This window comes from Rattus norvegicus, chromosome X (assembly GCF_036323735.1).
Source record: "Rattus norvegicus strain BN/NHsdMcwi chromosome X, GRCr8, whole genome shotgun sequence".
Taxonomy (NCBI): Eukaryota; Metazoa; Chordata; class Mammalia; order Rodentia; family Muridae; genus Rattus; species Rattus norvegicus.
The window spans coordinates 37329231-37341711 of NC_086039.1; the positions used below are offsets into that span (position 1 = coordinate 37329231).

The following is a 12481-nucleotide window of genomic DNA, read 5'->3' on the forward strand; positions in this document are numbered from 1 at the left end:
CTGATTGGGATTTTTATTCACTCCTTCCTACTGTTTCAGGGCCTTAAGAGTATGTATGTAAAACATTAAGGAAAAACATTCAGAACACAATCTCAAGATGAAATTGCTTATGGCATTACTTTTATGTGAAAAATGTATATATTTGGTTCTAAAACACCAACCCATATGATTCCCAAGATTACTTAATGTGTGATTGGACTATGTGTGAGGTATCAATAATCAAACTAATGAAACTCAGTGTCCTTGAAGAATTTATCCTAATAGGAAAAAGACAGTCAATGTACAACTAATTATGTGATGTAATGAAGTTTATCAGTTACCTATTACCATATCTTTGAGCTATAAAATTCCCCAAATCCTAATGACATATAATCACTGGCATTGTTCATGTAATATGAAGATGACAGAATGCCTGTGGCTGCCAACTTTACACTCTAGTCTTAAGATAGCTAACATTTGGTGTAAAGTGCTTATAGCAGAAAAAAATACACCCAAGGTTCATTCATTGCCCCATGTGATCCAGTAGGCAAACAGAATTCCCAATCGTATGCAATATTGATTGGGAACTATAATATAAACCTTTAACAAGTTAAATGAAATAAAGTCAAGAGAAGGTCGGGAGGAGCCAGGTTTACTGGTACATTGGAAGTAAAACAGGGGGACTGACAGATTTAAAGGGAGTATTTGTAGTGTGTTTGTGCTATTAGGATCAATAGCAGTTGATACTGCTATTTTACCTAAGACCTATTTCCTCATCTTCTTGGTCAGACACTGTTATAGTAAGAAATGGGCACATGACCAAATTCCACAGCAGTGCAAACAAAGGTGGCATGTATCATAGCTACCTGGAAAGATCCCAAGGCCCAAGAGAATGATAGACGACAAGTTCAAGCCTGAGATTCCAAATCACTGTGAAAGTTAAGCTGATTTAGATTATAAGAAAAGCTAGTGTGTTTGGGATATAGTACCCTTTAGATTTATTACAGCCTAGAGTACCCAGGTACTTCATTTAAAGAAGAGGAAATCCTGAGTAGTGTCAGAAGTATACTCAGAATACCCACTACCAAAATACAGTCTAACATACCGAGTAAAAGTGATGCCAGTGCTAAACAATGTCCAAGGCTAATTAGGACAACTATGGCTAAGGCTGTACTTTTAGAAATTGGGCAAGCTACTAAGATGTAAACAGATCACAATGAGCAAAAATTTACCTGCTTGTGAGATCATTTATGGTGAGACTGACTGAAATGGATTCTCCTGAGTTGGGAATAGGCTAAATAGGGCATATTACAAATATGAATCTGAAAGGTTCTTATACATGGAGGGACTTACTAATTGTTCTGAGGAAAATAGTGAGACAAAAAAGAGGGTTTATAAAGTTTTTTAGGTATACATAAAGAGTACAAAATATGGAAAAATTAGATATACTTTTTTGTTTGAAAATCAACTATGAGTTAACTAGATAATGAAACAGAAAATAGTGAAGCCGCCTAGCCTTGTACATGGAATGATTTCCCAGTGCTAAGATGCTTAGGTGGTAATGAGGGTCTTCCCTTTCTGACAATTGCTCATTCTAGTTTACATGTCTGAAACACCTATACCAATAGGAGACAAACTTACGTAATCACACTGTTATTCTTATAATGTGTTTCTTTACTTCTTTGTGATGGTTTCTACATGACTTCTGAGAGTATTTACTGAGAAATAAATGCTTTGAGCTTTCTATCATTCCATATCTATTATTTAAATCCTGTTTTCTTTTATACTAATTTATTTTGATATATACTAGTTCATCAATTCACATACTAGAAATATGCAGTGAGTATTAAGTATATCTACAATGTTGCATAGCTATTACTACAGAGTACAGAATTTTTCATTAGTCCATACTAAAACCCTGAGCCAATTAAACAGTAAATTCTCATTCTATGACCCCATAATAACTTATTTTCTCCCTGAGTTTCATATAAGTGATACATACAATACCTGCCCTTGTACCTGGTTTAGTGTAATTCATGTAGCAGTATGCATAAAAATTTCATTCCCTTTAAAGACTAAATAACATACACATACATACAGTGCATTTCATACTTCATTCATTTGAAGATAAGAGATTCATTTTTACCAAAAAATTAACTGTTAGGTATAATGATATCCTAAGCATAGGTATACTGATACTGCTTTTTCAAGTTTTGAGACTTGATATATAATATAGTAAATAATAGAGTAATTGTTTTTCACTGTAGCTACACTTTAAATTTCCCCTAGCAATATAGATGGCTCCAATTTCTCTATATCCCCACTTTGATTTTTAGAAATAGAACAATTAATATCAACTAATAAAGTCTCCCATATATTTTGATGGTGAGCATATCCTCTCTCTCCTCTCTCTCTCATCCCACAGCCTAAATTGTTCCACATTGAATCAGTCTCTGGGAACTTTATAAGATGTGACCACTTTATCCTGCAGAATGAATCTAAGACAATTCAATCTAATTTATTTATACAGTAAACTACAAGTAAAATCTCTTCTGTAGTATGAAAGACCATACTCTTAGATATATTACTAAGTAGTCTCAAAGTCCTTCTTTGCAAGACTAGCAAGACCACATATTAATACACTGTGGAGAAAATAAGCAAAATAAAACCCAAGGCTTAGTTGTTAATTGCTATGGTTATTTAACAACTTTATTATATTCTTAAAATCTTAAGATTATAAAACAATATTATAAACACCTGAGGTCCAACCAAATGGAAATATCATCTTCATATCAACAATTTGCATGAAGATTACATTTAAGTATTTTAGTTGTATCAGAAATGACATAGGTGAAATAGTCTTTTAAACATCTGTATTGTTGTTTAAAGCACATTTGGTTTTCTAAAGAGAAAATTACATTCTTGTCTCGAACATTTTGTTGACATTTAGAATAGCTAATACATGTAAAACTGACTCTAATACATGTATAACGGATTCTCATAGCTTATATGCATTAAACCATCATACAAAGTAGTAACATGCAGCACCATTTATGAAAGCTCTTATTTGGAAAAACAAAACCCTAAATGTCAGAATTAATGTATCTTTCGAAGTGTAGCAGAATTGATGGCTCAGAACTGAGACAATTAATTAGAAATGTTGCATAGGATAAAGAGCTTCCCTATGTGGGAGCCAACTTATGGACAGTTTCTCATCACCTGAATAATAAGCCGAGAGGTACTGGTGATAGAAAAATGATGTATATATTTTTTCAGGGAATAAACATCTCTATATATCTTTATTACCACTGTGGCAGTGTAAAGTGCCATATTCAATTCAAAAAGTCACTTGTGTATTCTCACATATATACAATAGTATATAAATATGCTAAAGTATCTGTATGAGTAATAAACACAAAACAAAAATTTAAAATCTGGACATAAATATCTTAGAAAACAAAGATGTTAGAATTGGGTGTCTAACGTTCAAGTTTAGCAAAAATACAGAGAGTTGTAAAAGGAGGTATAAATTTTGTTCAATTCTATCCAATTTACTCTGGTAAACATCTCCTGCACAAAATTATTTATTTTACTCTATTCTTACAGTTTAAAAATATCAAAGGCTAGTAGGAACACTTTATGTAAGCTTATAAAATTGCTTTTTCCCCTGTAGTATGAGCAAAAAAAAAGGGCACTGGCAGAAAGGAAAATTATTTATATGGCTCTTTCCTTTCTAGTAGTTTATCAGGAACAAAATACTGTAAAACCAGACTAAAATAACTGAGCAGGCGAGAAGTGCATCTTGAAATTCTGCTTTGAGAAAAAATCTCATGTTAAGAGGTTAAGTTGCTGGTATTTTCCCCCTTGAGGTTTAGCTGTTTGGTCCTAGATATAAAGATTAATCCAAATAAAAGCTTTTCTTCTCTTTGCCACATGAAGTACACTTGTAAACACAATAAAAATAATTAAAGACATAAATAACGGACAGTCAGTTTTAGGTATACTAATACAAACATTAAATGGTATTTAAAGAATTAGGAGTATACGATTAATGTAACTGTACTACAACTTTAATAAAATATTTCTATAAAAACTTTCTATAAAATAAAAACTGATGAGATGAAAACTACTTTTAAAGTAAAATGTTTTCTGTATACCTGAGGATTATCTCTAAACTAAATGTGCACATTTTCAATTCTATTTCACTTCTTTAAGTTTTTCAATGTAGTAACATAGTTTTAATGCTGGTCCTAGCTTCAGCCCCATATACTTCATTATCAGCTCACTCTTCAGTAGTAGCAGAGCTTTCCCATCAATTTCCTATGGAGAGAGAAAAAAATAGTAAGAATCCTTCCATAGTTGATCAAGCTATTTAGATATAAGAATGTATAAATTACTGTCCAATATATATTATCCATATATATACACATACATGCACAGTATGTTCTTATAAAAACTAATACAATCTGATTTGAATAATGGAGCATTATCTGATGATTTGTAGATTTAAATTAAAAAAAGTTTAGTCAAGTATTTTAAACCAATGTCCAGAGTATCATATTATCTGGCTTTACTGTGTACTGAACAAAATACTACTATGTATCTATGACAAATGGTTAGATATAGCAAATAGTAGAAATGAATTCCATAAGTTAACTTCCTGAGAAGGGAAAGGAGTACGTCAGTATCCATGTAAACTGTAAATGTGCTGCATGGTTTCATCTTCACACTGAAAGGTATAATCTGTCTGAAGCTACTTAACTGCTGAAACAAATAGTAATTTACTTGAAATATTGAAAAGAGGCAGGGGCTGGGGACGATTGCTCAGTGAGTAAAGCACTTGTCTTGAAAACATGAAGCCTGGAGTTGGATCTCCAGAATCCATGTAAAAATGCCAGACATGGTGGCATCTACTTTAATCCCAGCATTGAAGAGGTTGAGGCATGACAATCTCTGGGGTGTACTGGCCAGTCAGTGTAACCTAATTTATGAGACCCTAAATCGCAGTGAGAGACCCTGTCTCAATGGAGGCTGGATAGCCTTCCTGAAGATGACACTTGAGATTTTTGTCTTCTGTCCCCCATAGACATATACACATGTGTATTTGCACCCACACACACATGTGCACACACGCACGCATAGTGTACATGAGACATTAAATCAATAATTTATGTTAGAAAATACTGTGAACACATTATTTAACATTGACAAGGACTCTTTTAAAAATTCTTTATTATTGTATTATACAATTTATGTTATAGAATCCTATTATTTGGTATTCAAATCATAATGGAGTTGCTGGTTTCACTGGGTATCACGAGAAGGCCACCCTGGTATATGCTGTAGGTCAACCCCTCCTACTCATGGTCCTAGAGTAGAACAGGTAATTGTCATTACAAGAAGGGGTGGTCTGCACGAGAGTGGTAATCCTGTAATACCGACTCTTGAAAACCTGAAGCTGTTTAGTGTACTAGATACCTGGATACCCATTTAAAGAATAGGCAATTAATCTACCATTTAAAGCCTGAATGTTGGGCAAAGTAATCTTACTCACAAATGAAAAAGATCAGTTGATAGGGTTCCCCCACTATCCATACAACTCAGTATCAAACTGAAAGGCCTGCACAGAGGTCATTTAGAGGCATTAGGGCAGCAGGAAAACCGGATCAAAAGATACGTTACATGTTGCCTGAAGAGGTCGGCGAGGGGGCCTGATATGTGAGGATCTGTATGTTTCATAAACTGTATCACTTCATCCACAGACCAGGTTGAAGGGTCCTTACAGAAGCCTTGTTTCAGGACACTGGGGTCAGGTACAGCTATATAACTTGAAGCTTCAATGGGAGGGGAAAAAAAACAAATCATACTTGACCTGATCATAATCCTGAAAGAAGAGACGTTAGGTAGAAAATAATGGTCTCACTCCTGGAACCTTCTGTTAAGTACCTAAATAAGGTCTCAAGATTCCAACTGTAAAATCTCATGAGTGCCTGAATGAAGATGATCGGATGCCGCATAAGAGTGTGCCAATGAACCTCTCACAGAGAACATCAACAATTTTACTTTAGAAGGTACCTTAAGGCTTCAACAATCATAAAGCATGTGTAGCAATCCAAGGCTTCTTACGTCCCAAGCAAGAACAGGAAACAGTGCTACTTAGATTAAATTAGGGTAATCTGAGCTATTGTCTCCCTTGAATAGATCCAAAAACTTTCTCACAAACTGCTCTTTTAATATCTTTTAAGTTGACTTTATTTTGTTAAATAAGATGGGACTCTCTCAAGTTTTTAAGTTTTTAATTCCCTAAATGTTTTCCATTTTAATCAAATGTGTTTCAGTAACCCCATTATGTTTTAGAGGGACATTAATCATTTGGACCATATGCCTCAATTTACTCAGTAAGGATATTTTTAGCATCTCTTTTACACTTTAGGTTGCCATTTCAGTGATTAAAAAAATTAAAATTATTTCCTGCTCAGTTATGTCAGAAAGTAGTTTTAGTATTTTTATTTAATCCCTCTTCTATGTTTTACTGCATAGCAATATATTTAGAGCTTCAATAAAAGAATATAAGACAAAACACAACAACCAGGGTATCAATTACCTTGTCATAAAAAAAATTGAATTTTGCTCGACTTCATCAATGCAGGTAAAAGTGGTGATAATGTAGCCAGCAGTGTTAACATGCAACACTGGAACATGAAGTCATCTACAATTCTGCTTGGCTACATTCTCAGCTATCTTGGAACACTTGTGACCCATATGCTACAGGCTGGATGAACAGTGCTATACCATTTGGGAATTAGGAAAATTAGGACTTTTATCTTTAACTCACCAATGGTACAACATTAAAATACAAGGTTAATCATATTTCTAAATCAACCTAGGTTTTAAAGATGTTTCTGTCATAATAATTTGGTATAGTTATGTCTTATACAACATGTTAACTATTTTACAGATTAACTGTATGTAAAGATCAGAAACTAATTTTAAATTAAAATCAGATTAATACCTTTTCTTTCTACACTTATTGAAACAAAATTGGGGCTGTATCTTCAAAATAAACATGTGGTTATAAACACTACATGGATATTTACTCACATGATATATCAAAGAAACTGCTCATGAGAAAAGTCAAAGTCTAGTTCTACTTTTTTCATGGCTTTATAGATTGTGCTATCAATAAATATATCTGAAATAAAGTGATTTGGTTTCTCCTGTTACTAGAATTCTTTTATAAAGTAAAGGTCAGCAATTTCTTTTTATTCAAATAATGGGAGGGAGATACAATAGTTGTGTGAACATTAGAGACAAATTCAGCTTACACTAAAATTTATAGGACCTGAAAGAAAATAATAATGACAACTCTAGACATCAATAAGACAGTAAGCTATGTCTTCTCTAGAGTTGCAGGCAGGCAGTGTCTGGATTCAAGGATTCACCCAGCTACCTTTTTTTTCCCTTGGGGAATTACAGACAAGTGACTTTTGGGATTTTTTTTACTAAAAATGTTTACTAGTAACTATTCTTCAAGGAAGTTAAAAATGGTATTATGTGTACAGCCATATAAAATATGTGCCTGGCATACAGTGTCCCATAATTATTTCCATCTTCACAAACTACTAATAAGCAATGTAATTACTATGTCTTTCCCTTCCTAGGAATACCAGTAGTATTACTCATATATCTGGAAGTCAGCAACTATCATTAGAAATAATCTTTTAAATTCTTTCACTAAGAAAATGTTTTCACAAGTTGATATTTAGTAAACATACTTAGAAATAACATTTTATATTAGTTCTTATGAAATAAATATCTATCCTTAGACCCTTTATAAACAGTATCACTTTAAGAAACAGAAACTAGCACTACAGAAGATGGGAAGGGATAGAAAAAAACATTAAATGTGCTACAGATGTGCATAGTGAGGTTGGCTCATAGATAACATCCATGATGTAAAAAAAAAAAAAAGCAGAACATCTGATTTCTATATCCTTTACTTTTCAACCCAGTCTAGTGAAAAATGGATGGAATTTATTTCTTTACTCTTCTTTACTCCTAACTCTTAAAATGGCAAGTTGTAGCAACAGGAAAAGCTATGTCAACTTTTAAAAGAAATAAGATGCCACCTTTTCTTCGTAGATCTAATAGAACGACAGAAGATGTGGTAAATAGGGAAATTGTGTGGTTATTGAAACAGGTGCCAGAGACCTGATTCAAAAACCACACATGGTCTGGTACCAAAAAAAATGTCTCAGCAGATATGACACCACATCAGAAAGGAGAAATAATGTGTTCTACTTGGCCTTAGATTCATGAGAGGTTTTAGAGCCTTCAAAGTACCTCAGGAATTGTTTAAACTGCTTGAGAACTACTAAGGTCTGTGAAGTCTCTATCAAATATGGTTTGTGATCCAGATCACCAGAGTCAGTTCTGTGATGCTACAAAGATAGGAACAGCCACATTGGGATTGTTACTGGCAATGTTGTGAAAGAGAACATGACTTCTGTAATTTTGATATTTTAAGAGAAACTCAAATCTTTAAGGAAAATGATAAACATATTAACTGAGAAACACTGTTCTTGAATATACCTTCACTGTTCTTCTTCCATTGGAATTTAATGTGCTTCTAAGGCTTTAAGGTAGCTGACTTTTTTACAAATAGAGATGCATTTGAGATATTTGGCACAATCTCAGAAACACATGTGGAAACTTAAGTACGTACAGAATACAAAGCACCACCCACCCACTGATGAATTCTCTGAAGATTCAGGAAAACTTTTCAGTTTAGACATGCCATGCCCCTTAGGAGACAATACTACAGGGGGGAAACAGACTGTCTTTACCAGCTCAAATACTACTGAAAGGCTGCCTTACTTTTTTCTATTGCCATGACAAAATACCATGAGCAAGACAAAAGAAAGCATTTAATCTGACAGCTAGAGTACATGACCATTAAGGCAGAGTGCATGGCAATAGGCAGGCAGGCATAGTGCTAAAGCAGTAGCTGAGAGGTTACATCTGATCCATGAGCATGAGGCAGGCAGGCAGGCAGAGAAAGGGGGGAGGGGGTGCAAGAGAGCATGTGCACACAAACCAGGAATGACATCGGCTTTTAAAATCTCCATGTCCACCCTCAGTGACACATCTTCTCCAACAAGGCCACACCTCGAAATCCATCTCAAACATTTCCAGCAACTGGGGATGAAATATTCAACTCTAATAGCCTATGGGTGACATTCTTATTCCACCATATTCCACTTCATGGTCCCCACAGGCTTGTAGCCATATAATAATGCAAAATATATTTAGTTCAACTTTAAAAGTTCCCATAGTCTTTCAATATCAAGACTGTTTAAAAGTCCAAAGTCTCTTCTGAGATTAGAGGAGATTTCTTAACTGTAAGGCCCTGTAAAATTAAAAGAATATTACACATACCTAACATGCAATGGCACAGAATACATATTACCATTCCAAAGGGAGGAATGGGGCACACTGATGAAATACTATAACTATCAGTGGAAACTCCAAATTCTGCAGTTCTGTTAGATGGCTCTGCCCTTCCAGTTTTGTTGTCTGTGACTGCAACACATGTATCTCTTGAACTGGTTGCACTCCCTGTGTGCAGTTCTCCTTGGCAGGTATCCTACAGATCCATCATCTCCAACATCCTGAGGTCTCCAGTTCAGGCTTCACTTTCACAGCTTCGTGCAATGGCCTCTCTTGGCCTCCAGGCAGAGACTTCCCTGTCACATTCCTGGCCTCAGCAGTTTCCTTTAGTGGTATAAGAAGATTCCACAACCCCTTTACTCTTGTGTCTTTGAATCTAAAGCCAGACCATGTTGACAAAGCTTCCAAGTTCTGCTGCCTGCTTAGGAGGGAATCTGGCCTTCTCCTTGGATTTTATTTATATAAGCTTTGATTTGTTGCTGCTATTTAGGAACAGATAATACATTAAGCCTTTTCACAAGTTACAGGATTGGTGGGGTGGGATCTTGCCCAGAGGTCACCATCCCCTTTATTCCATTTCTCCTTATGTCTTTCAGGACAAACCAAGGCTCAACCATGAAATTTTCTGGTGGTCATTTTCTCCTCAAATCACATGTGCATTTTTTTTTATTTCTTGTAGCCCTACTTGTTTTTTTTTTCATTGTAGATCTGCATAAGAGTGATCGCAATTGGGCTGGGGATTTAGCTCAGTGGTAGAGCGCTTACCTAGGAAGCGCAAGGCCCTGGGTTCAGTCCCCAGCTCCGAAAAAAAAAAAAAAGAACCAAAAAAAAAAAAAAAAAAAGAGTGATCGCAATTAACCACATAACAGAGTCAATATTTGGCTGTCTTGAAATCTCCTCTGCAAAAGAAATTAATCCTAAACTCTTTAATTTATTTTCACAGAGACTTTTAGACAAGGGCAAAAGTCAGCCAAAGTCTTATGCAAAATATTACCAGAAGAACCTGTAGCCAACGTGCTAATATTGTCTCAGGTTTAAATTTCTTGAGCTTATATAAAATATTACCAGACCGTATCTTCTAAGCTCCTACTAGGATGGCTCATTAAGCTCCACTTACAGGTTTCAATGTGTTCTTAGTCCAAAGTGCCAAAGTCTTCCATATCCCTCCAAAAAGCAGCATGGCCAGGCTTGTTATAGCAATAAACCACCACCTTGTACCAATCTCTATCTTAGTTACTTTCCTATTGCCCTGACAAAACAGCTATGAAGAAGGCAAGTTACCAAAGAGAAAATTTAATTTGGGCTCACAGTTATATCAAGTTAGAGTTTATAATCATTATGGAGGGAGCTTGGCAACAGGCAGGCATGACATTTGAGCAGTAGCTGAGAACACATCTTGAAACACAATCATAAGACAGAAACAGCCACAGTGCATGAATCTCTCTTTTGAAATCTCAAATTCAACCCCTAGTGACGTATCTCAACAATGCTACAACTCCTAATCCTTCTCAAATACTGATGTCAACTAGGGACCAAACATTTAAAAATCTAAGCCTATGAAGGTCAATCTCCATAATAAGAAAAATCTTATTTTTCCTACTGTATTTTTTATGTTAGCACTGAGGAGACAGAGACAGACATATTTTTGTGAGTTTGGCAGAATGGTCTATATAGTGAGTTTCAAGCCAGCCAGAGTTACACAGTAAGACGTTTTCTAGTAAACAAACAAACAAGTAAATATATAAAACATCTTGGAATAAATCTAAGAAAGGAAGTGAAAAGCTTGTTATATAATTAAACTTTTAAGACACTGAAAAAAGAAATGTAAAAGATAGAAGTCTTCCCATGCTTATGGATTTTTAGGAACAATAAAGTGAAAATGTCCACTCTATCAAAACTAATCTGCAGATTCAATGCAATCTGTAATTCCCATCAAAATTCCAATAAAAGCTTCATAGAAATAAAAAATCTTCAACCTTATATAAAAACATAGAAAGACCCAGGATAATCAAAACAAACCTGAAGATTAAACAAGACTACTGCAGGTACTACCACTCCTAGTATCAAGTAATATTACAGAGGTACAACAATAAAAACAGTATGGTACTGCTATCAAAAGCAACAGTAGAATATAACTGAGAGCCTGGATACAATTCTACCCTCTTAGAACCACATCATTGTTAACAAAAGGGCCAAAAATATATATTGGAAAAAAGGTAGCATCTTCAATTAATTGTGCTGGTTGAACTATAGAACAATGAAGAAATGTAGAATGATCAAAACTATAAATGTACCAAGGGTCTCAACGTAAAATTCAATACCCTAAATTTGTTAGAGGAAATGGTAGGGGGATATACTTCTACTTTTAGATGCAACCATTGACTTTCTGAACAGAACTCTAGTAGTTTCAGGTATTAAGATTAATAATTGATAAATGAGACCTCCTGAAATCAAAAGTTTCTGTACAGCAAAGGATACCATCATTAGAGTAATGATACACTCTCAGAATGAAAAAAAATTCTTTACAATCTCAGAGGGTTATTGTTCAGAATATAAAGAGCTCCAACCTAAGGATCAACAAAATAAAACTCAATTAAAAATTTTGGCCTAACCCTCAAGAGACTCGAGGCCTCAGGGAGTTTAAAGGTCTGGTGGGGTGGTGGGGTAGGGACATGCTCATGGAGACGTGGGTAGGGAGGAGGTATGGGATGTGGAACAGTCTGAGGGTAGACCAGGAGGGGAATAAAATCTGTAGTGTAAAAAAAAAGAAAAAGAATAATAAAAAAATACTTGGAAAAAAAGAATTTTGGAATGTAACTAAATAGAGTTTTCAATGACAAAATGCAAATGGCTTAGAAACACTAAATAACTCTTAAGTATCTTTTGCAATAAGTGAAATGCAAATTAATTCTACATTCATATTATCCAAGTCTGAACTGCTAAAAGTTGAAAAAAGGAGTTGGACTACAATGCTGGTGTGAATATGGCAAAAGGAGAATCCTTATTCAATGTTGGTGGAAGTGTAAACTGGCACAACCAGTATGAAAATCAG

General features: G+C 34.8%; 1 protein-coding gene across 3 annotated transcripts in view; it reads right to left on the bottom strand.

Annotated features, from left to right (window-relative positions):
* Window positions 1-2662: 2662 nt before the first annotated feature.
* The window catches only part of Scml2 (Scm polycomb group protein like 2), a 154573-nt gene continuing 144754 nt past the window's right edge, over window positions 2663-12481 (bottom strand). For 2 of the 3 annotated variants that reach the window (XM_039100194.2, XM_063280419.1), the window contains 2 exons: window positions 5662-5813; window positions 2663-4299 (listed from right to left, as the gene is read on the bottom strand). In XM_039100194.2, coding sequence (XP_038956122.1) covers window positions 4177-4299; window positions 5662-5813 — 275 coding nt within the window. In that variant the 3' untranslated portion in view covers window positions 2663-4176. The remainder of the gene's footprint in view (window positions 4300-5661; window positions 5814-12481) is intronic. The other variant, XM_039100195.2, reaches the window with a different exon arrangement.